A 23,239-nucleotide genomic window follows, 5' to 3' on the forward strand; every position below is an offset into this window, starting at 1 on the left:
TTCATTCCCACTTTATGGATGAAGACACTGATATTCAGAGAGGTAAACGACTTGCCCAAGGTGTATAGCTGGTGAGTGGCAGGGCTGGGACGTGAATCCAGGCAGTTTGATGCCAGAGTCTTAGCACCTAAGTCACCTCATGCCTCGTGCAAGTCTACGGGGACATGGGAGGGTCTCTGAGGCTTGGCTCCTGGAAAGGTGGTAGCAACGTCCTCCATGACTCCACTGGGCCCCACGTGATACTGCTGGTGTTTGTCTGTATCTGCCCAGCTCTCCTCACTATACAGGACTCTATGCCTGTAAGTGGACAGGTGGTAGTCCCGCAAGGCCAGTGCACCCGGACCATGATGGCTGTGGGACTGCCTCAGAAAGGGTATATGGTTCATCTCAAGCCTTGTGAGTCTCAGACAAGCCCAGCCCAGCGAACCAGGGTGCCACAGGGAGGAAGGCAGGTTGGTGAGTGGGCGAGAGGAAACTGTCAGGACTGGGCCAGCCAGGGGAGGTTTCCTGGAAGAGATTGCCAGCTTTAATGCAGGCCTCTGGTCTGAGAAGGATGTGGATGACAGAGGAGGGCACTGGGTGTATTGTGACAGCATGCCTGGTTTGCACAGTTCAGCACTTGTTGTGGAGTACCACTTCCCAACTCCCAGTCTTGTGTCCTGGTAGGATGTGGCTAATCTCAGCAGGGCTGGTGTCCAGGCCCTGACAAACTCTGGGGAGCCGTGGAGAGACCAAAGGGCCCTGTGGAAAAAGAGGCATTTACGTAGGGTTTAAAGGATGGGGGAAAGTGGTCAGCGGTGACTCTTCCTCTCCATTTGCCCACAACTGAGATTCATACCTCATCCCACCAGAGGCCTCTGTCTGTCTTTGGTGCCCTCCATCACTAGGTGGGCAAAAATCCTCCCTCCTTCTCCCAGAGCTTTCTTTCACAGCATCACTGGGACCCTTGTGGAGTACTATTGCCAGGGGTGCTGTAGGGGCTTCTGGGTCACCTGAGCTGTTGTTCAGTTCAGGGCCTGGTCTCCACGACAATAGAGGTCTGTTCTGTCTCTGCCTGTTCCCCAGGTTTGCACTTGGGGAAGCTGGTTTTCTACTTGGATCCCTCGTCTTCCTCTCCCAGGGCCTCCTTGGGACACCATCATGGGAGGTCCCTGAGAGGGTGCGGCAGGTGGAGCATCTGGCTGTGCAGCCCCCCAGCCTCCTTTGGTCCCAGCCTGGCAACTGGCTGCCACGTGTCCATAGGTGAAGGCCACCAGGCAAGAGCTGGGGACGGTGGTTATACCTAGGCGAGGGCGCCTTCCCCACACATCTGTGCTGTAAAAGTGCACACCAGGCCCTACCTGGATAAGTGGGTCTACTGCTCTCAGGGCAGGGAGACCACAGCTCTAGTGGGCTCCCACAGGCTCCCATGTTTTCCCAGGAGAACTTTTGCTCTGCTGCCCTCCCTCCCACCTGTTGGAGGTCTTGTGTGGCTCCACATGAGAGGCTGCCTGGGGTTGAGAGAGGAGCAGGGCTCTGGGCTTGAAGTCCTTTCTGCTACTTTCTCCCCAAGTAACCTTGGAAAAAGGCAGTTCCGGAATTTTTTGCAAAACCATCGTCTTTGTGGTGCCGTTGAACGCAGGGTTTGAATATGTGGTGGGAAGCAGGATTCAGTCTTGGTAGCTAACTATCCCCAGGTTCCTGCTGTGAGACAGCTGGGGCCTGCAGGCACTGTGAGAGGGCAGAGCTCTCCTTTGGGGGGGCCTGGGTGCATTTTTTGGTGGCACATTATTGGCCTTCATGAGGACTCACTTGGGCTCACCCTGCACCTGGGGAAGCCAGCTCTTCGCAGGGTTTGAAAGAATGGTGTGAAAGAAACCACCCCCCCCCCCCCCCCCCCCCGCCCCCCAGCCCTTTTGGAACTAAGTAGATTAGGGCCAGTGTAATTGTGATTAAAATTCTGCTCTGTGGGAACCGTGCGGGTGTGTTTAGGGCTGGAGTACCAGGCGGCAGCCGGCTGTTTGTGGGAACAGGGAGCCTCAGGAGGCCTTTTCAGCGCTGGACAGACCAGAGACACTGAGAAAATTGATTTTGGGTTTATTTGCGGGTTTGGGATTAGGGTTGCCCTTTTCTTTAGACTACGGCTTTGTCCTTGCTACTTTCTCTTTGTGTTGCTCTCCCTTTTCGGTCTTCTTTGCCTCCTTGTCCCTCTCCTTTCTTCTTTCCCATCTCTGTTTCTCCTGCTGTCACTCAGTCCCTCCCCTCTCGGGCCCTGCCACTCTGTCTTGTGGGTTTCCGGCAGGCAGAGGACAGATGGGGGATGGTCAGGTGCTCGGGACTCATCCTAGTCACCCTGAAAGTCTGCCCCACCTCCTAGGGACAGGGTGGGGGTAGGACAGGAAGGAGGAGCACGGCCGCGCCCATGCCGCTCACAGTGTTTCCTCCTGCTCCTGGCCTCGACCAGCTGCTGGCTGCCTTTGCCGCCAGAGCAGTGGAGTCAGGAGCATGTGGGCCAAGTCTGTAACCTGAGGCATCCCCCTGTGGAGTGTGGGAGGTCAGCCTTGGCTGTGGCCTCTGCCTGTGGGTCTCCTTTTACAGCTCAATGGTCTGAGCCTTTTGCTTGGGACAATGGTGCAAGACCAGGAGCACTGTGACTCCCAAGGATTCCTGGGCTGAGGTGGGGGAGAGAAGGGGCTGGAGCCAGCTGAAGGAGCCTGCAGAGGGGCTAGGAGGGCTTGAGATGCAAGATGCAGCCTGTGCAACTGTGTGCTGCCCCGCACTAGCTGGGAGAAGCACCCCAGAGCAGCTGGCTCTTTAGCCTGCACCCTGCACCTGCCCTCACCCCCACCTCAGCAAAACTCACAGTCTGTTTTCAGGAGCATGAAGGATCAGAGCCTTGACCTGCCACATTCATCGCCACATTCCTAAGGGTTCAGCCTCTGAGGACTCATAGCTTGTTCCCTAGCTGTTTCCCCAACATAAACAAGCCCCCTTCTCAGGATGTGTCGGAGGGACTGGCCAGTGCTCTCCATGCCCTCTGGCAGGCAGCAGCATAGTGGGTGGGGATGGGGATAAGAGCACCCACTTATCCCTTGAATGCTAAACACAAACACAGCAGACTCTAAGAATGGGTTGTGATCACCCCCATGTCATGGAAGCAGAGACTGAGATTCATAAAGGCGAAGTAACCCTGGAACCCTGGCCTGTCTGGCAGCCAGACGGTGCCTCTCAGCCATCCTTCCCTGTGTGCCAGGCTCAGTGGGCATCAGGAGCTGGGCCCCTCTCCCAGGCCAGTCTGCCCCTCTGTAAGATGAGGGGCTGGGTGCTCTGTTTGACAAGGGCCACCCCTTCTGGCTGTGAAGACCCTTTGGGTGGGCAGCGACTGTGGGCAGTGCCAAGCAAGCAGGCAGGTGGTGGGGCCCCCCTTGCCCGCTGCTGGGGCCGCTCTTGCAAGAGGACAGGCAGCGCGGAGGCTGACTAGAGGGTGCCCCGAGATGCCTCTCCTGAGCCAGCTAGCAATGGTATTGCCAGGGGAACCTGGTCATCTGTGGTGACACCACCAGCAGGGTATGTGTTCTGCTAGGGACAGGAGCTCAGGGGGTTATGACTCAGGTTTGAAGACCCCTCTGCACTACGCTCTATGGCTGGGTCAATCCTTGAGTCAGCCGAGCCTGTACCAGGGTGTGTCCTTACCCTAGAAAGGCCTGAGAGAGTGAGGGTGAGTCACTGCAGTCCATTCCCATGGCCGGAGTGTCCCTCAGTGCTGGCTGGCTGCCACCCTGGTCTCCCAGAGGGTGGGGCCTTCCTCCCTCTTCCACTTCCCCTTCCTCACAGCTATGGCTCCAGAGACAAGGAGACTTTCCCAGGAGCCAGCTGGGTGTCAGAGGCCTGGGAGCCTTCTAGCTGAACAGGAGCAGGAGAGAGAAAGGGACCAGGGGCCAAGGTCTGCCAGAAGCTTGGGCAGCCAGTTTCCCTGCCTCCCCTGGGAGGAGCCTGAGTAGGGCAATGGCTGCCGGTGCTCACCCAGGCCTGTGTGGGGAGCTGCGGGGACGTGGATGAAGCCAAGGGAAGCGGGAGAGATGCAGAGCAGATATGATATTGGCTTTGGGAAGAGCAGGTCTGGGGGGTGGAGTCAGAAGGTTCCCAAGGGTCTCTGCACCATGTCTCTGGGGGTGGTGCGGTCCATCCTCCCACCCCCCCCCCCCCCTTCTTATTCCTTTGTCATCTTTGTAACGTCTCCTCCAGGGGAAAGAGACCAGCTGTCATTCTTCTGAGAGCTAGAGTGTGTTGGGTCCCCTCTCCAGAGCTGACCACAGGCATGGCAAGATGGGTGCCTCAGCAGGGGTCGCCTGGGCATGGCCTCACTCGCCCTGGTCGCTGCCTGTCCTCTGTTACCCTGCGCGGGCTATGCGGGCATCACTGCAGCACAGCTGGCCGGTTGGGGGCACAGACTCTGTGGCCAAGGTGGGGTCTCCTCATGAGGAGGGACCATTGAAGAGACATTTTTGAGATTAGAATAAAACACTTATGTTCGCTAAAAATTGTCCAGTCTTATGAGGAAGATGTCTTCTTTTTATAATGTCACAGAAGAAATAGAACCAGGGTAACATTTCACCAATTATGTAGCTGATTTTGACAGAAAAATTCTTTTTTCCTCTAAGAAGTTAGATGATAATAGAAGCTAGACCCTCTGAGTATGCACTCAGGGGGCTCGCAAGGCACTTGTGTGGCCTCTTCTCAGCCCCCTGTGGGAAGGCTGTGGGTAGGATGCTGGGATCTGGCACCTGCCTGGGGCAGAGGGAGTTCTGATCCTGCCACTTACACACTGTAACCTCCGGGAGGGGGAGAAGGTTGTAGCTCTTTCTGGGCCTCTTTCCTTGCCTGTAAAGCAGGTGCCGATAGTCTCAGACATGCCTGCCCCTCTCCCTTCGTTGCCATGGGTGAGGAGAGTGCATATCCATTTCACAGATGAGGAACTGGGGCTCAGGGAGGTATTAGGGGACAGGTCCAAGGTCACCACACACTTTGCAGAAGGGGACATTGCCCAAAAGGATGCATGGAGGAGTTGAGGATGTAAAGGTGTTTGCCACCTGGGAGAGTGGGGATGTGCCCTCTCCTCCAGTCTGCCAAAGCTGAGGGCTGGGTTAGTTCCCTGGCTTAGGTCCCTAGCTCTCAGCCTTGCTTCCCATGCCCCAGGATCCCTCCCCTGAGATTAGCCATGATCTTCCCACCCTGGAGGATCTGCCCCTCCTCATTGAGCCTTTCATAGCAGCAGTATCCATAGACTTTTGATTCTTGGTCTACCTCTCAGGATCTGAGACCATTTCTGTGACCTGCTGGATTGGAGGGAGTCTGCCTCTCTGGGTCCTAGAGTTTGCACCTGAATTTCCCCAAATTCTGGAGAATAGGGAGGTGAAGAGTGTGAGACCACCTCAGGGCAAGACCCAGGGGAATCCTGAAGCCAAGCAAACCTCAAAGCCCATCTCCACTCAGTGTGCACTTGGCACTGTGCTAATCTGAGTTCTCTGTGTGTTCTCATTCTGTCCTCGTGGCCACCCGGGAACATGAGTACTGTCACTGTCCCCATTTTCCAGATTGGGCCAGTGAGGCTCAGAGAGGTTGAATGGCCTGCCCAAAGCCGCAGGTGAGTGGAGGATGGAACTGGCCTCTGCATCTGGCATGCAGGTCTGTCTGACCCAGAGCCCTGTGGCCACAGCTGGTCTTTCATAGTGCATGGACCCTGACCTGGGGCACTGGGACCTGGGCCTGCTCCAGCTAGCACTCATGTTGCCACTGGTCCTCTCCTTCCCTGCCTGGGAGCCTAGCTTAACTCCTTCTTTCTGGAAGCATTCTTCCCCTCCCCCACCACTCCCTATTCCTCCCCAGACCTGGCACTTCTGCCTTTGTTTCCACGTTTTCTGGGGCTGGGAGGAAGCAGACAAACTGAGGCCACCAAAATTTGGCAAATTGAAGGAGTTCTTGTGTTCCTGAGATTTGACAATTTCAAAACGCGTGTTGGCTTTCCTGCTGGCAGAGCCTCCTAGAAAGACGTTGGGCCTAGAGCCCCAGCCACTTCCTCCCCTCCCAGGACTCTGGTGGGAGGTGATTAGGGAGGCTCCCAGCCAGTCAGCCACTTCCTCCTGGTCCCCCCACCCCTGCCCCGGCCATCAGGTACCCCACCCTTGGCCTGGAATGGGAGCAGCTGTTTGGGGGCCCTCCTTCTTCCCGGGGCTGGCCTTCTCCATCTTGCCTGCTCTGCCAGGTTCTGGATCTGGAAAGAAAGGAGAAGGGAAGAGAAGGAGCCAGGCACAGTTCCCTAGGGCCTACATCCTCATCAAGCATCCTAATTGGCAGCAACTCATCCATAGACCCCCAAATCCTGGAGTGCCTGTGACAGCATTCCTAGCCGCAGCTCCAGGCCTGACCCCCAGGCAGGGCCAGTAAATGTTTGTAGGGGTCAGGAAGACATCTGTAAAATGTGCAGTCCTCCCTGGGCATGAGGGTTGAATCCTGGTGTCCAAAGGACTCCTGGACTCGGAGGTGGCTATGTGTGAACCATGTGACCCAGAGAAGCTATAGAATATCCTTGAGTCTCAGTCTCCTAAGCTGAAAGTGATGGTCAGTAATGCCCTTTTTTTTTTTTTTTTTTTGTGGTACGCGGGCCTCTCACTGTTGTGGCCTCTCCCGTTGTGGAGCACAGGCCCTGGACGTACAGGCTCAGCGGCCATGGCTCACGGGCCCAGCCGCTCCGCGGCACGTGGGATCTTCCCGGACCGGGGCACGAACCTGTGTCTCCTGCATCGGCAGGCGGACTCTCAACCACTGCGCCACCAGAGAAGCCCCAGTAATGTCCTTTTTGAAGGGCAAGAGCTAACAGGTGTGTAACATGCCTGGCAGATGGCAGCGGCTCTGTGAACATCCACCACCGTTGTAATGACCGCCAAGGGGCAGAGCCTGGTCTAGCCCCAGGGCTGTGGGGCCAAGCTTCACACATGAAAGGAACAAAGCAGCCACCTGCATCGCCCTCACTGCCTAGAAGCCAACAGGTCTGGATCCAAGTTTTGACTCTCACTACCAAGCTATGTGACTTTGAGCAAGTCACTTAACCTCTCAGAGTCACAGGCTCCCCAAAGGAAAAGGGTGATGCTGGTTCTCCTCAGGATGTGATGAGTACTGAATGAGGCGATATCTGTGACCAAGCACTGTGGCCAACACAGCACTGGCCAAACACCAGGGAGGGACGGTTGTTATGAAGGGTGTGGTAACCCTGTCCTGACTCCATCAGTCCTTAGGCGTTCAGCTGGGGCCTGGGCATTTGGGGTCAGTAGATCATGTGAGCCGACATCCCTGGAACTTAAGCTGCTGAGGAGGAGAAGTGAACAGACAGGGTGAGACGGAGGACAGGATATGGCCAGAACTTAACGAAGCGAGGTCTGATCTGGCATGGGGCCAACTAATCCATAGCTGCAAAATCAGTTCCGTTAGCTCTGTTAATGAGCTACGAAAGCTGGGGAAATTAGTGCATGAGAGAATAATGGCACATGTCTGAGGCTCTAATTTGAAACCAGGGCTAAAAAGTTAGATTTGACATGACCAGCAACTCTCCAAATAGCACTGGTGCCCTTGTGGGGAGGGAGAGGGTGAAGTCAGTGATGGGGGCGGGGGTGGGGGGGATGAGTCTGGGTTTATAAGGAAGATACTGAGGCCTTAAACAGGAAACTCCTGCTTCAAACCCTGAACTTGAGGTCAGTCTCTACCACCCCATCCCGAGGCTATGGCCTCTGCTCTAAGTAGGCAAAGCAGCCAGCAGGGGTCCCACTAGCTGGCCAGGGGCAAGGGTGCAGAGTACTAATAACCACCTGCTGCTAACAGCACAAGGCAGGGTGGTCTCAACAGCTGGCTGTAAAATGAATCCTGCTCTTCCAGCGATGTCTCTCATAAAATTAGAGATATGTTCCCATGGGAAAATAATCCCAAATAATTACAGAACTGGGAGCCAGAAGGGACCTCAGATATGGCTGAGTTGAAAAACTCTTAACAAGGAGGGAGTTTAGTAAATTCAAAGTGCTTTTTCTCATCTATAACCTCCCTCTGTAGAGAATTGGGGTTCTCCACAGTGAAAAAAATGAGTCGCAAACCTAGATTTTCCCATAATATTCTGTTCAGTTCCACTGCCTGAGTGTTTGGCGCTGAGCGTGTGTAACTGTGGTGTAATCGACAGCCCGGAGATGCAGCTCCTGAGTGTTCCAGCCTGCCCTTGCCTGAGCCTGGCGTGAAACCCGCAGGGTGGGAGAGGAGGTGTTGGGGGACACAGCAGTCCTTCCTGCCTCTCTCCTCTGTATCCTCTGGCATCAAACCAAGCTGGAATCCCAAGAAAGTGGAAATAATGGGACTTTAGTGGCCCACAGAGCAGTGAGAGGAAGTGGATCCCTGGCCTCCATGAGGTTCCCTTTGCTGTAGGGTTAATAATGTCTCTTGGGCTGTGGGCTGTCATGAAATCCAGAGTTCATATTTTTTAATTTGCTGCTGCCTCACTGATGGGAGAGACTATAAACCAGCTGTCTTCCCCTGGAAGGAGTGGGTGTTCTGGCACAGGCCACAGCAGTTTGGCCTGGGCTGCAGGTTCATTGGCTGGGAGTGTGGAGGTTGGGATGGAGTGGGAGAGGCTGCTTGGGGCCCCGGGGCCTTGGGGCCTCGTGTGTGTGTGTGTGTGTGTGTGTGTGTGTGTGACAGGTACTGTGAACACTTTTACTTGAAAAGAGCCCATCCTGGGGTGAGCTGGATGTGGACACTGGCTGTGTGGGTGGGCATGTGGGCCTGGGAAGAACGGTGAAGAAGGGTGTTGGGGGCTGGTCCCAAGGCTGTGTCTTACAGAGTCACTGCAGACATCCCAGCTCTGTTTGATGCTCTAGGAAGGCAGACAGAGTACTTTTACAGCTCTGGGCAATGTGAGGTGATGGCTCCTGCAGTGGAGATGAGGCCTCAGTGGGAGAGGAGGTCTGAGCAGAGGGTCTAGGCTTGGTCACCTGCCCAGACAAGGCTGTCACAGGTTGAGTTGTAGCAGCAAGACCCCCAGTCTTTCTTTCTTTTTTTTTTTTTTTTTGCAGTACGCGGGCCTCTCACTGTTATGGCCTCTCCCGTTACGGAGCACAGGCTCCGGACGCACAGGCTCAGTGGCCATGGCTCACGGGCCCAGCCGCTCCGCGGCCTGTGGACCAGGGCATGAACCCGTGTCCCATGCATCGGCAGGCGGACTCTCAACCACTGCGCCACAAGGGAAGCCCAAGACCCCTGGTCTTTCTTGGGCACCCCTCTGTGCCCAGTTCTCTGCTAGGCACTTTAGAGAAATAGAAAATATTGCACAAATAAATGGACAGATGGATGGGCCTTATTCTCTGAAGGGATCAAAATCAACATCACAGAGTCTGTAGACAAAAACATACCATGGCCCACACACTGACACACATTCCCCAGCCCCATACCACATACACCCGTACACACCCATGCACACACCCCTTATGTGCATGTACTCACGTGTACATTTACCCATGTTTCCGTGCACACATACACACACCTACTCACATCTCTGCACACACCCGTGCACCTATGCACACATTTATTTCAGAACAAGTTTCCCAAGTCTTGCAAGTAGTAGTTTTGGCCAGTGCCTCTCTGACTTGCGGCCACCCCCTCCTCTCATTTCCCCTCAGGGAGGGGTTGTCTGGATGCTCTCTCAGGAGTCCTGTTCTCCTCCCTGTCCAGCCTTACCTTACTCCATCCTGGTGGCCCCAGGGCAATGACTTCATCCTCCAGAGCCTCTTTTTCCTCACTCTATAAATTGGGGCTGATGGTCCCGCCCTACTTGCCTCACAGGGTGGCACCAGCATTCCCATGAGATAAGGGAAAAGAGTGTTTTGTAAACTGTAAATTGTTTTCCAAACAGTCAAATGATGCTGTTGTTTTCTCAGCTCCCGAACTCAAGAGTTCCTCCACCTACATGTAAACCCTGTGCTTGGGTGGAAAGGGACACAGCGTGGAGGTAGGGAGGAGGCCTGGCCAGTTCTGAGGCTCCCATTCCACCTGGAGAGCTGGAGGAGCGTGGGCCCCTCTGCCCTCAACCTTTGCTGGGGTCCACTGTCTGGTGGGGTTGGTAGGGGTCTCGGCTGTCTGGCTATGGGCTCTGGGGGTAGGTGAGAGAATTTGGCAAAGGAGAGTGAGGGGAGAAGGGAGAGGTGGAAACCACATAATCAAAGACTGAGGCTACAGCATTGTCATTTGATCAAAGAAATATGGTCTCAGATTCGATGCTTGTGTAACTTCAGTGGGGGCCCACAACTCAAGGAAAGCTGGGAGCCCTCCCTTAGGAGGAAGCCAGGGTTCCGTCTCACAGGCGTATAAGGGAGCCTGCTGGGCACTAGCTGGAGCTATGGAGCTGTCCAGGAGCCATCACAGACCCTCCAGCTTTGGTGGACCCCTGGGGGGCTCAGGGGATGTAGGATGGGAGTGAGGACAGGGTACGGGTGTGTTGCGTGGTCAGAAGGCCACCCCATCTTCTTTTCTTCCCAGCTGTGGCTGGGGACCAAGACACCGGGTGGCCCCCAGCAGCTTCAGGCATTTGAATATGGGGTCATTGGAGACCAGAGGCTGCTCCATGGGGACAGTGCTGTGGGAGTGGGACTACTGACCCCACTTTGCAAGGAGCCCCTGACCAGGGGTCCTCCCTGTGGTTCCCATCCCCCCCAGTCTAGCCCAAGCCCTGCATCTTAACACAAGGGAAACAGAGACACAGAGAGGCAAAGGACCAGCCCCAGGTCACACTGAGAATAAGAGTAGAACCTGGGGCTCCTGTCTCTTAGCCCTGTGCTCATTCCCATGCCTGGGAAGATGGGGCTCTTGCTGGGGGACACCTTTCGTGAAGGATAGTGAAGCCTCATATACTTGCATGAATGAAGCCAACTTGTAGCAATGGCCTTGTGGGCTGGAGGAATCAGGATGGGCTCCTTGGAAGAGGAGGTAAAGTTCACCAGAGAGGGTAGGTTAGGTACAGTGGGGAGGAAGTCTGTCCAGGTTGTCATGTCTTTCATTTGTTGAGCCTTCCTGGGTCCTCAATTTAATCTTGTTCTCTCCTCATGATGGGTTGTGAGGGTTTCTTCCCTTTATCCCCACTTTATAGATTTGTTCATGAAATCTACAGATATTATCTGAGCCAGCGCTCTGTGCCAGTACTGGGACCCAGAGGTGACCAGGCAGACTGGCCTTGCCCTTGTGGGTCCACAGTCTGAGGCCAGAGGCAGCACAATGCCAGCCTGACTGGGGAAACAGCTGCATGATCTGGGGCCGGTTATTTCACCTCGCTGTGCCTCAGTTCCTCAGCTAAAGAATGGTGGTAATAAAGTCCCTTCCTCCTAATGTTTATCAAGTGCTCAGAACAGAGCCAGGCATACTGAAAGTGTAACATCTATATGTGTGTGTTTGTTTAAAGAGTTATCAAAGGAACAGGTTAATTGTAGGTCGTGAGCAAGTGATGCACAGGAGGGAGGAAAAAAGGGTGATGATGCGGGAGCTTTCTGGGGAGCTGGCAACATTTTCTGTCTTGATGGGGGTGTGGGTCACAGGGTGTATGCAACTGTCAAAATTCATTGAACTGGACTCTTGAGATCTGTGTATGTAAAGTATACCTCAATAAACAAGCATATATAGAAAGAAAGTAAAATAAAGGATGAGGGGAGAGTAAGGACCCTCGAGGTCCTCTTTAGACAGGTTGTCAGGGAGGGCTTCTGAGAGGAGGTGTCTTTGCGGGTACTCCTAGGAGAGGAGAAGACTTTGGCAAGGGGGAAGAAAGATGAGAACACTGAGACTCTAAGAGGTTTGGGGCTGCACTCAAGGTCACCCTGAGAGATCAAGAGAGACAGCCCTGGAGATTTCTTGGCAGCTGGCCCTGGGTGGGCCCAGGTGCAGGACTCTGTAATCTCCCCTTTAGAGAGACCTGGAGGCATTTATTGTGTTTTCTAGGGTCAGGTCTCTCCCACCCCTGTGCCTGTTCTCAGAGCCTTGGCACTCAGAGAAGGACTATTTTAATCCATGTGGTAAATGGGATCCTAAATATGGACTGAGTAGGGTGGGAGGCATTGAGAGGCTCCAGCTCAGGACAGTTCCACCTGCTTCTCCTCCTCAGCAAAGCACAAGGTGCAGGCTCAGGCCATCCATTGTCCTCCTCCCTTCCCGTTCACACCCCTGTCTCCTTCCAGCCCCATGCCCATCATCCCATCCTTTGTTTGTTCAGGAGCCCAGTGTTTTCTGCCAGACCCCAGCCCGGGACTCCCAGGTAATCCCGACCTGTCTGTACCTTCAAGCTGCTTCCAGCCTGGTGGAGGTACAGAGGCAAAAACCACTGAGGGAGGTGCTGGGAGCACTTTCCAGAGGAGGAGACGTCTGAACTGACACCAGAACCTTCCTCAGAAAAAGGGGGTTAGCCCAGTAGAGGAGATGGAGCAAGAGTGCACCTGGCGTAGGCAGAGAGTGAGGCCTATTTGGGATCAGAACATACATCACTCTGACCAGAATCAAGTGCTCTGGGGCCAGGGTAGCAGGAAATGAGCTGAGAGAGGAAGACGAGCTCTGGATGCCAGGCGAGGAGGTGGCCTTTATACGGAGCACTAGTGGTTGGGGATAGGTAGTGAAGGACCAGAGAGAAAGAGGTAGGGCTGAGGACCCCACCGAAAGCATTTCAGCTGTGAGCTTGGGATTTTAGGAGAGAAGAGAGAGGACCCTGATATCGGGGTCAGGTACCAGAAACAGGGCAGAGTGAGGAGAGGGTCCAGGAGCCTGCCTGGGGGCCCTGGCAGGACATGGTCAGGTGGGCTAGGGAGGAGGTGGCAGGAGGCAGGGAGAAGTGTTAGGAGGCCAAGCAGAGAAGGGGTGCAGAGAGGACAGAGCAGGCAGGGAGGATGGTACATCCTTGGTCCTGTGGCTAAAGCCTGAGGTGCCCGTGGCTTGAGTCACCTCAGGACACAGTGTGGTGGGGGGAGCTGATGTGGTGAGTGGGGGTGACCAAGCCTCTACCCACAGTGCTGTTAAGTAAGAAGCCGGTACATGGGAGCTGTGTGGGCAGAACAGAGGAGGCAAAGGCAGCACGAGCAAGGGATCCATGGTTTCCAGGCTGGGAATGTCTGCCTGCAGCCGTCTCCATGCACACCCCCATTCTGGACTGGTTAGTGGAGAAGGAACCCCGGAGCTGGTGGAGGGGATTGCCCAGCTCCTTGCACCCCACACTAGGGTCAAGCTCCAGAGACCAAGGGGCAAGCAGATGCAGGGATTCGTTTCCGCCCCAGTTGATCTTTGCCTAGAGAGCTTGGTCCCAGAGCCTGCCCACACATGCCCTGGCAGAGGGGAAACCATCCTGCAGAAGAAGAAAGCAAGGCCCAGGGTGGCCCAGGGTCCGGCGTGTACTGAGCAAGATGGAGCTGGTCTGAGCCTATCTTGGGTTCCAGCCCTGGTCTTCAGCCCTGTTCAGCCAGGAAGCAAATGTGAGCAGCCTTACCCGGGGGATGGCTTGTCCCTGCTCTCCCCATTCTGGGCCACCTCACCCTGCAGGCTGACGTCTCCACCCCCTGCACCTCCTCTGAGCATGACCACTTCAGGGTCTTGCTCATTTCCGGTGATTGGCTGTAAGGTTGACAGCCACAGCCCAGGGCTGAGTTAACCTGAACAAGGATCGTGACGCCCACCCACATGCTGCCTGCCTTGATGTGATGTATCCTGTGGGGATGACTATTATTACTCCATTTTACAGAGTTGTGGGCTGTGGCTTGGAGCTGTGAATGTTAGCTTGAGGTCACAGTGAGTCATTGGAGGAATTTAGCTCCAAGCCCAGACCTCACCCCGCCAGGCAGTCACTTCCCTCGAGCAGGGTCCTCCTTGCTGCCAACCTCTACCTCTGGTCCACAACCCTCATGCCATCTCACTGTAAAAATGAGGCTCTGGCGATGTGTGGCTCCTGGCCTGGGGTCTCACAGGTGATGTGTGATTTGACTACGAAGTCCACTCAATTTCCACCTCAATTGCTGTCCCCAAGAAGGGAGGCAGGGGCTTCTCTGGCCTCTGAGTCCTTCCAAGCTTTCAGCTACTTTCCAGGGCTTCCTGAGCTACCAGCTAAGCTGCTTGAAGCTGACCCTCAATCAAGTCCAGAGGCTCATTGGACCACCAATCAGGAAAACCTGGATGTGAATCCTCATTTTGCCCTTCATAAGCTGGGGGACCTTAGGCAGGTCACAGGCCTCTCTGAGATTACGTGTCCTTGTCTGCAAAGTGAGGGCAGTGGCACTACTGGGTGGCTCCTGGGGAAGTGGATTTTAGGCCTGACAACTTTCTGTGCCTACCTGCCCTCAGCTCCTGTATGACAGCCCCAAGGCCCGGCAGGAGGTGGACCACCACTGGAAAGCCTCAGGCGGCCCCCACATTGTGCGCATCCTGGATGTGTATGAGAACATGCATCACAGCAAACGCTGTCTCCTCATCGTCATGGAATGGTATGCTGGCCCACCCTGTCTCAGTGCCTCATTAGTACCCCTGTGGCCCCCAGGCTCCTGCCATTCTTTAGGGGCTGTCTCTGTTCTTCAGATAGCATCTCCGGGAGGCCCCCCGCCAGCCTCTGAAGGGTCGCGGACCTGCGCAGCTGGCCACAAGGGCCTTCCTGCAAGGGTGGGAAGGAATCCACAGGGGCTTTAATGTGGCCTCCCTGGGTATGATTTCCACTCTGTGAGGATGGGCTGGAAGAGCTGAATGTAGGGGGTGGGGGAGAGATGTGGGGAAGAGTGGGAAGTACACTGTCCCCTCAGCTTTCTCCTTCCCACCTGGATTGGTGCTCCCACGGCCCCACCAGGTGCTGGGTGATCAGGGCCTAGATCCAGGAGCCAGCGGCTTTCTCCACCCTGGGCTTCTTCCACGAGCACTGTGGCTCAACCCTAACCTTCCTCAGACCCTGGGCCCTGTGTCTTGGCCTCCAGCTCCTCCCTGTCTGCCTTTAAAGTTCCCCCTCACCCCTCAGTGTAGCAGCTCTTAAGTCAGATTTGGGGTTCAGATCCTGGCTCTGCCACCCACTAGCTGTGTGACCTTGGGCAACTGCTAACCTCTCTGAATCGCTGTAACTCCCATGTAAAATGTGGAGGGAGATCTTGATATAGCATTCACCCTGTTCATTCTAAGTGCTCTATGTGTATTGCTGAATCAGTCTTCACAACTCTGTGAGGTTGGTGCTATAATCCCTGTTTTACAGAAGAGGAAGGTGAGGCACTGAGAGATGAAGGGACCAGCCCAGGATTACACAGCTGTGCACACAAAGGGTTTGCCCAGGGCGCAGCACACAGTAGGTGCTCAGAAAACAGTGGCCATGATGATGATAACTGACATCTCCTTCCTCACTTGGGGAAACCTGGATGAGGGTGGGGCTGCCAGGCAGGGTCAGTGCCCCTGGGAACACAGGTGCTCCCTGGTTAAGATCCTCCCCTAGTTCTAAGAGTTGAGTTCAACCCACCCAAGCCAACAGCCCACCATTCACCAGGCTCTGCAAGGCACAGGGAGGCTGAAGGTGACCGTTCCCCGGGAGAAGAGCAGCAGGGCTGGAGGCCTGAGCCCATGACTTGGGGTGGGGGCAGGTTGATGCCTGATTCTCCACCTCCCTGCCCACTTTCTCTAATAGCATGGAAGGCGGTGAGTTGTTCAGCAGGATTCAGGAGCGTGGCGACCAAGCTTTCACTGAGAGAGGTGTGTACGTGCAGCTGCACTGGGGATTTGGGCTGAGATGGCTCACACAGAGTTTCTGTGTGATGCTGGGCAAGGCCCTGCTCCTCTCTGTGCCTCAGTTTCCCCAGCTGAATAAGAGAGGGTGGGACAGAGTGTTTATCTCCCAAGGGGTTCTGTGCGTCTGTGACACTTTGCCAGAGATGGGCTCTCCATGGCCTTGGGATGGAGGACTCCACGCCTCTTGGTGCCAACCAACAGTTGAGCTGGGGAGAGGTAGCCCAGGCCCGCTGAAAGAGCCCCAAATGAGATGAGGCCATCCCCAAAGGAAACTAGGGTGACCAGGGTGTGGGTATGGGATGGGGGCCCTGGGTGGGAGGAGTGCACCACCTTGTGCTTTCCCAGGAGGGATGATGGGTGGGGCCCCCTAGGCTGCCTGACCCTTGACTGACATCAGTGACCCTCTCCTCTGTCTCTGTCTGCAGAAGCTGCAGAGATCATGCGGGATATTGGCACCGCTATCCAGTTTCTGCACAGCTGGAACATTGCCCACCGAGATGTCAAGGTGAGGCTCCAGGATCCAGGTTCGGAGACCAGGGAAAAGAATACCATCCACAACCCTCAATGGTCCCAGCATCCACTAGATGGAGGCCACGTTCCTTGGTTGGCATTCAAGGCCTCTTCCCCCTGGCCAAGACTGCTCTTCTCAGCCTTTTCTCCCATGGTTCCAGCATATTCATTCTGCTCTAGCCAGATGGGTCTCCTTGTTTCCTTCAAACACTGTATAATCCCAATAGCCATAAGAATAACTGAATGCCTACTTCAAGCCAGTAGTCCTGATAAGCATCTCGTTTAATCCTCACCCAGCCCTGTGAGATGGGTGCCATTACCCATTTGACAGATGAGGAAACCGAGGCTCAGAGAGAGATTGTCTTGCTCAAGGCTGTGCAGTTGCTGCACTGGGATTCATGCATTCATTTGTTCATTCAGCAAGGATTTTGTGGTGACAATATGCCAGGCCTCAGGAAGGGGCTGCCTTACAATGTTGGGGCTTCTGTGAAGTAACAGCCATAGTTTCCATAGGTGGAGCCCTCTAATGTCAACATTTTAGGGGAAAGAAGCCATGTGCTGGGCACTGGATGAAGGAGCAGAGGTAATCGCAGTTGCTGGACCTGCTTGCCCTTCCAGTGGATGGGCTTGAGAGATGTTCTCTCCAAACTTCCTATCCAGGGAGGACTGACTCTTACAGGTGATCAAGATCAGATGGATGAAATGCAAACCGAGGCAGCCTTACATACACACATGCACACACTTGCATGTGCCAGCCACCATCAGAGTATAATCTGCAACTCCTGGGCCCTCAGGCCCACACTTAGAGCATGACACCCCCAGGCTTATTTCCTCCTAAGACTGGGCAGAGGAGACCTGAGGGCCCAGCTGCTGCATCAGGTTCTTCCTCTGGCTGACTACTGCCAACCCATAGAGTTATTCTTTGATTTTGGATACACGGGGAGCCGCAACAGTCTCACCTTTGCTTTATTTTGCAAAATAAACCATTGCTTTATTTTGGCCCTGGCTTCCTTTTTTTCTCCCAAGGGGAGAAAAGCCTTCTGCTGAGAAGATTCCTTTGTATAGATCAAAACTGCTTCCCTGTTTTTAATCCCAGTCCAAGGTTGCATCATCTCAAACAGGACCTGAGAAGTAGCTTTCACTGGCTCCAAACTGGAACTCCATCTAACACCCATCCTTCTACCCCAGCTCTGCCGCTCCTCTCCATGGGCCTAGGTCCTACACATTCATTAAAAACCAGCTTCAGGGCTGCCTCCTCCATGCAGATTCCCCACTGCCTTCATCCCTCAGACTCTCTGTGCTCTGCAACCAGGAAAGATGGCCTCTGTGCAGCTCCTGGGGTCTTAGCTCCCAGAGCAACCTCAGGGGGGCTGTCCTGCAGGCTCATTCTGGGCTGGGTACAGGCTGTGTGCTCGGCAGCACTGGCTCGCTTGCAGCCCGCCTTCCCCCGGAACCCTCATTTTGGCATCTCAAGGCAGCATCACCAACTCAAGCTTAGAATTTCCTGCCCCTGGGCTCTCCGTGGCACTCGGTTATCTGCAGCCTTGGTTGAACAACTGCCTCAGTTTCCCCTCTGTGAGATGAGGTGTCACCTCTCAGCCACATTAGTCTCCTCCATATTTGGCCTGTGTTGTTGTTTGCCAAGACCCAGGTCTTTTTAGTGAGATGGACCTGGCTCCTCCTGCATGAGTCTGGATGAGGGAAGATTCTGCCCCCACCTGGTGCCTAACTCCAGACTAATGTTTTCTCTTCCTGGCCCAGCCTGAAAACCTGCTCTACACGTCCAAGGAGAAAGATGGGGTACTCAAGCTCACTGACTTTGGCTTTGCCAAGGAGACCACCCAAAATGCCCTGCAGACTCCCTGCTACACTCCCTATTATGTGGGTGAGTCCTTGGGATATGGTTTGTACCTATTTACCACACCCGCCTCACCCTGCTGTGGTATGGGGCAGCCAGTGGGGTGCAGAAGCCAAAGGGTTAAAGCCCAGTGAGGAGGGAGGGGAGGATTCTGTCTGCGAGGAGGCGGTGACTGGGGGGCCGGAGGTTGCAAAAATATTCTCCCAAACTTCAGCTTCTGCTTTTGAAAATAGATCCAGGAAAATTCTGGCTGTGGCCTGTGAGCTGAATGACATCACAGCGGCTCTAAATATATACGTGATAAAAGGCTGCCATCAGCTTGGGATGGAGCCCAACTGTGGTTGTTTTTCTCTGGTTTTTATCTTCCTGAGAGTCATATTCAGAAAGTGGGCAGGCATTTCCTCCTACATTAGAGGGATGCAGGGTACCAGCCACCTGCCTTGTGGGAGAGGGTCCCTTAGGTGAGGGCATGGATGGGACCCGGGGTTGTACACGTACCCATGCTTCCTGGAAAAGCTCCCTGCTCCTCTGTGAGCGGGCAGCCCCCAGATCTGGAGAAGCCCCTGCTGAAAGTGCCCCTTCCCAGAGAGTGGGGTGATGACTCGTTTTACAGAGAGCTCTTCTCCCTCAGGATAAGCCTTCCAAGAGCTGTTTAAGGGGTAGGAAGCCCCCTGAGACAGCTGGAATGGCACTCTGTTTACCAGAACATGTTTTGCAGTATTTTGACTTAGAAATCTTCCGGCCTACCCATCTCATTGAACAGATGGGAAGACCAAGGCCCCATGGGATGGTAGCCAGGCTGACAGTGGAACCCAGAGCCCTGGCCGTGGCCCCTCCTTACCCATGACCTCGGCTGTACATTCAGGAGGCAAGGGACACAGGGCAGCTGGTGGGCTGAGGCCCTCTCACCTACGGCAGGACCCCATCAAACCCCAGACTGCCCTCCTCTCCCTCTCCTCCCACACCAAGACTGAGATGGCCCAAAGTAGCTAGGAGGCTATCATTTCTTACAGCCCAGTCTAAATTGGGATTATTTTATCTGGGAGCTGCTTTTCCTCCCGCAACTTCACACACATGCCGCCTTCCCAGAAGGTGCCAGACGCCAATCTGCTCTGCCCCATCCCCCAGCTTGGGCACCTGCTCTCCACCTTGTCCAGGATTTAGGCTCCTGCCTGGGCTTGAGGACCCTTGGGACTGAGGCCCTTCCTGTGCTCTCTGCCCTGGTAGCTCCTGAGGTCCTGGGTCCAGAGAAATATGACAAGTCATGTGATATGTGGTCCCTGGGCGTCATCATGTACATCCTGTGAGTACCATCCATCTCCTGCAACCCCGTGTACCCTCAGAACCACTTCTGTCCCTGCCATCCTTGGTGAGGGGCTTGAGCAGGTCACTCTTCAAGGAGGCTGCCCTTCCCTTCTGGTCATGGGACACCTCTTCTTCAGGCTCCCTGAAGGCCTCCCCATGCCAAGGGCAGATGGTGGTCCTGGGATGAACACCAGAGTTCTGAGGGCTGGTATTATTGCCTTGGTGTCTGGCTGCCTGTCTCCCCAGTCAGGGTCTTGGGGGAGGAGAATGGGTCCACCCTGGCGCTTCCCCCACACCTGTGCCGAATGACCTCTGCCCTCCCCTAGCCTATGCGGCTTCCCGCCCTTCTACTCCAACACGGGCCAGGCCATCTCCCCGGGGATGAAGAGGAGGATCCGCCTGGGCCAGTATGGCTTCCCCAATCCTGAGTGGTCAGAGGTCTCTGAGGATGGTGAGTGAATCTCTGCCCCATCTTGCTCCTCTGGACCCCATAAGCCTTCCTTCTGGGAGAGAACACTTTGGTGTCAAACTGACCTGTATTCAGATCCTAGCTTCCCCAGCATCCCAGCTTTGTGGTCCTAGGCAAGTCACCTAACCTTTTTGAACCTCAGTTTCTATATCTGCCAAATGGGCTCAAAACCTGCCTCCTCAAAACTTCCTCTAACTCCTGTTCATATTTTCCCTTTGGAGACCACAAACAAGTCTGCCTCATATCAATTATCTATTGCTGCCTAACAAATTACCCCAAACACTTAATGCCTTAAAACAAGGAACGGTTATTAGCTCACTGTTTCTGTGGGTTAGGAATTTGGGAGCGTGTGCAGAGCTGGTGGTCTCTGGGAGGGGGGGACTGGCTCTGAGGAACTTCGCAGCCTCACCACTCCCCTCTCATCACTAGCCAAGCAGCTGATCCGCCTCCTGCTGAAGACAGACCCCACAGAGAGGCTGACCATCACACAATTCATGAACCATCCCTGGATCAACGTGAGTGCCACCTCGTTCTATGGTGGGCGGGGTGATGAGCTTGAGCAGGGCTGCCAGAAGAGTGATGGCTCCGGAGTCCCTGCCGTGGGCCACAGATGTGTGGTAGTGCCCCACCTATAACCTGCCTTTGCCACCACTCATGTCAGGCTCCTTCACCTCCCTGAGTCTCCGTTTCCCCATCTGAGACTGGAAGAAAGGGGGTGGGGTGGGGCAGCCAGTGTTGTCCCGGGTGCCCGCAGGGTCTGATCCACGGGCCTGGGGCTCCTTCCAGCAATCGATGGTGGTGCCACAGACTCCACTCCACACAGCCCGAGTGCTGCAGGAGGACAAAGACCACTGGGATGAAGTCAAGGTGGGTGGACTCTCCCTCAGCCTCCCTGCAAGTAGCAGGGTTTTGGAAAAAGGGACTCCACGGTGGTGACCACCCAGAACCTGGGTCTTCGGTCCCCTCTCGCCTTATGTCAGTGACTGCAGCCGTGGTCTGACCGTGGCACTTGGAGCACTGGGCTGCGCTACCCCATTCAGGGTGGTGCTCCTGGCTCACGCCCTCGGTGAACGGGGGCTTTGGGGTCAAACCGAACAAGCTTTGGCCATAATCCCTCCTATGATTTGCAACATTTGGGAGGGTGGTCAGCCTGCTTTTAGACTTAGGGGAGGCCAGATTTGAGCCTATGGGGCAGCAGTTCAGAGCCTGGGGCAACCAGGGCACAGTCTTCAGGCGCTGGTGCCCTGGGTGCACAGCAAGACGGCGTCCCCTGCAGGCCTTGTGGTTCTGAGCAGGTGACATTGGTCCAAGTCCCTGTCCTACTTACCCTTGGTATGGTCCCAGGGAGTCACTATACTTTCTGTGCCTTTTTGGATAAGCTCAGTGTCTACCACAATGGACTCGAGTGAAGCTCATATGAGGCAAAGGGATGGGCCCAGTGCTGGCTACACAGGGGGCTCTCGGGCAGCATAGATGGTCACTACCATCACTGATATTATTAAGGGGCTATTCAGGCAGGAGGTGATGTCTCTTGAGGTCAGTGTACCTGCCCTCCCCCCACATCTGTCCCCAGGAGGAAATGACCAGTGCCCTGGCAACCATGCGGGTGGACTATGACCAGGTGAAGATCAAGGACCTGCAGACCTCTAACAACCGGCTCCTCAACAAGCGGAGGAAGAAGCAGGCAGGAAGCTCCTCGGCCTCTCAGGGCTGCAACAATCAGTAGCTCATGCGGCTGTGGGGGAGCTGGGCCTCAGCCTGGAGGACACACTGGAGGGGCCTGAGGCCCTGACCCAGAGGGCCCAGGCTCATGGTTTTTAACAAAAGGATTATTTTTGTTATGTTTTAATTTGTCACTTGGAACTTCAGGATGGGGGGACGTGACCCTGCTCCTTCAGAATTCCAGCCCAGGTTCAAGCCCTAGACAAGGGCCAAAACCTGGGGGCTAGGGAGCCACCTGCTGCAGCTGCAGTGCCTTTGACCAGAGTGGCCTGAATGAACGGTGACTTTGTCCTGCCCTGGGCATGGCCTTAGACTTCTAGGCCACTGGGAGTTGTGGCTGGGCGTCCCTTCTTCTGTGGAAACAGCTCCCTGGAGGGTGGGCAGATGGGCCTGGCCTTGGGAAAGGCATCCGGCCACTGGTTGTCATGGTGACCAGGGACAGAGTTGCTGTCTCTGAATGCTGAGTGAGTGAGCAAGGGAGGGAGAGGGGCAAACGAGGGTCTGCGTGCCTTCTTGGGGAGGCTGCTCTCCCTCACGCTGCATGCCTCTCTCAGGCTCACCCCTCTTTGGTCTCCCTGAGGCTGCAGGGTCAGTCTGCCTGGCTCTCTGGGTGGTCCAGCCCTGTCTTGCTGCAGCCCCATCCCACAGGGTCCTTGGAGTTCTCCTTGCACAGAGTCCATGGGCCCAGCATCCTGTTACTACCCCCCACCCAAAGAGTAGCCTCTCGTCTCACTGCGAGTGGGAGGTATTTTTAACCCTTTTTTTTTACTTTGGAAATGTCACTGTGACAAAAGCTAAAACAGTTACCCTGCCCCTACCTGCTCACCAGATCCCAGGCAGGAAAGCCTTTCCTTAACTGTTCATCCTCTACTCTGTCTTGATTGATGGCAGGGGTTGTCTCTTGGTGCACTTTTGCGAGAGTGGATAGCTTGGGGCAGGGCCAAGGGCTCCCCGTTAATCAGGGGTCTCTTTCTATCCTCCGGGTCAGACCCGAGGCAGCGGAGGGCTGCTGTGTGACGCTTAGAGGGTCTGGTCCTGGCTTTGGCAGAGTCAGAGCAGAGAGTGCCCCTTCCTTGCTGGTCCAGGCTCACCCAGCCCCACACTGCCCAGGCAGCCTCAGGGTGCTGAACGCCTGATATGGGCCTGGCAAGTGCCTGACCCCCAGCCTGTTTGCTGGTTCCTTACACTTCTCTCACGGGCAGGGAAATCCTAGACCACGTCAAATAGGGTGGTCACACTTTTTGTAAAACACTGCTGGGTTTTACATCCAGATATTAGTAAACAACATTTTGACATTTTCCCCTTGTTTCTGAGTTTCTCTTTGTCTATATGAGTGGACAAAAGTGGCCTAAGGGCATGTCCTCACACCTACTAGTGATTTCACTGCTGCTGGACAGGGTGCCTCAGGCCTGGTAAACATGCCAGACTGACTCCAGGTCCACCCTGGTCTCACCAGGCATGGGAAGGTCATGGGAGCTAAGGGATGGCAGCTGCCCCGTGCCCCCAGCTCTGTGCTGCCCGGTGCGCTACGTGTGTGACACCCACCCCCAGCTTGGTGTGTGCCAGCGTCTGCCCACAGTGGCCACCCCCAGCTGTGT

At 55.1% G+C, this 23,239-nt stretch overlaps 1 protein-coding gene across 3 annotated transcripts in view; it reads left to right on the forward strand.

The window, feature by feature from the left end:
- MAPKAPK3 (MAPK activated protein kinase 3) overlaps positions 1 to 22,941 on the forward strand; it is a 37,416-nt gene extending 14,475 nt beyond the window's left edge. For 2 of the 3 annotated variants that reach the window (XM_027120921.1, XM_027120920.1), the window contains exons 3-11: positions 14,368 to 14,507; positions 15,677 to 15,741; positions 16,203 to 16,282; positions 18,049 to 18,172; positions 19,373 to 19,448; positions 19,777 to 19,901; positions 20,349 to 20,434; positions 20,706 to 20,786; positions 21,493 to 22,940. In XM_027120921.1, the coding sequence (XP_026976722.1) occupies positions 14,368 to 14,507; positions 15,677 to 15,741; positions 16,203 to 16,282; positions 18,049 to 18,172; positions 19,373 to 19,448; positions 19,777 to 19,901; positions 20,349 to 20,434; positions 20,706 to 20,786; positions 21,493 to 21,645 (930 nt within the window). In that variant the 3' untranslated portion in view covers positions 21,646 to 22,940. Of the gene's footprint in view, positions 1 to 14,367; positions 14,508 to 15,676; positions 15,742 to 16,202; positions 16,283 to 18,048; positions 18,173 to 19,372; positions 19,449 to 19,776; positions 19,902 to 20,348; positions 20,435 to 20,705; positions 20,787 to 21,492 lie in introns of all 3 variants that reach the window. The other variant, XM_027120922.1, reaches the window with a different exon arrangement.
- Positions 22,942 to 23,239: the final 298 nt, after the last annotated feature.

The sequence above is a fragment of the Aethalodelphis obliquidens genome, unplaced genomic scaffold, assembly GCF_003676395.1.
Source record: "Aethalodelphis obliquidens isolate GAN/ISIS:26980383/991018 unplaced genomic scaffold, ASM367639v1 scaffold22, whole genome shotgun sequence".
Classification (NCBI taxonomy): Eukaryota; Metazoa; Chordata; class Mammalia; order Artiodactyla; family Delphinidae; genus Aethalodelphis; species Aethalodelphis obliquidens.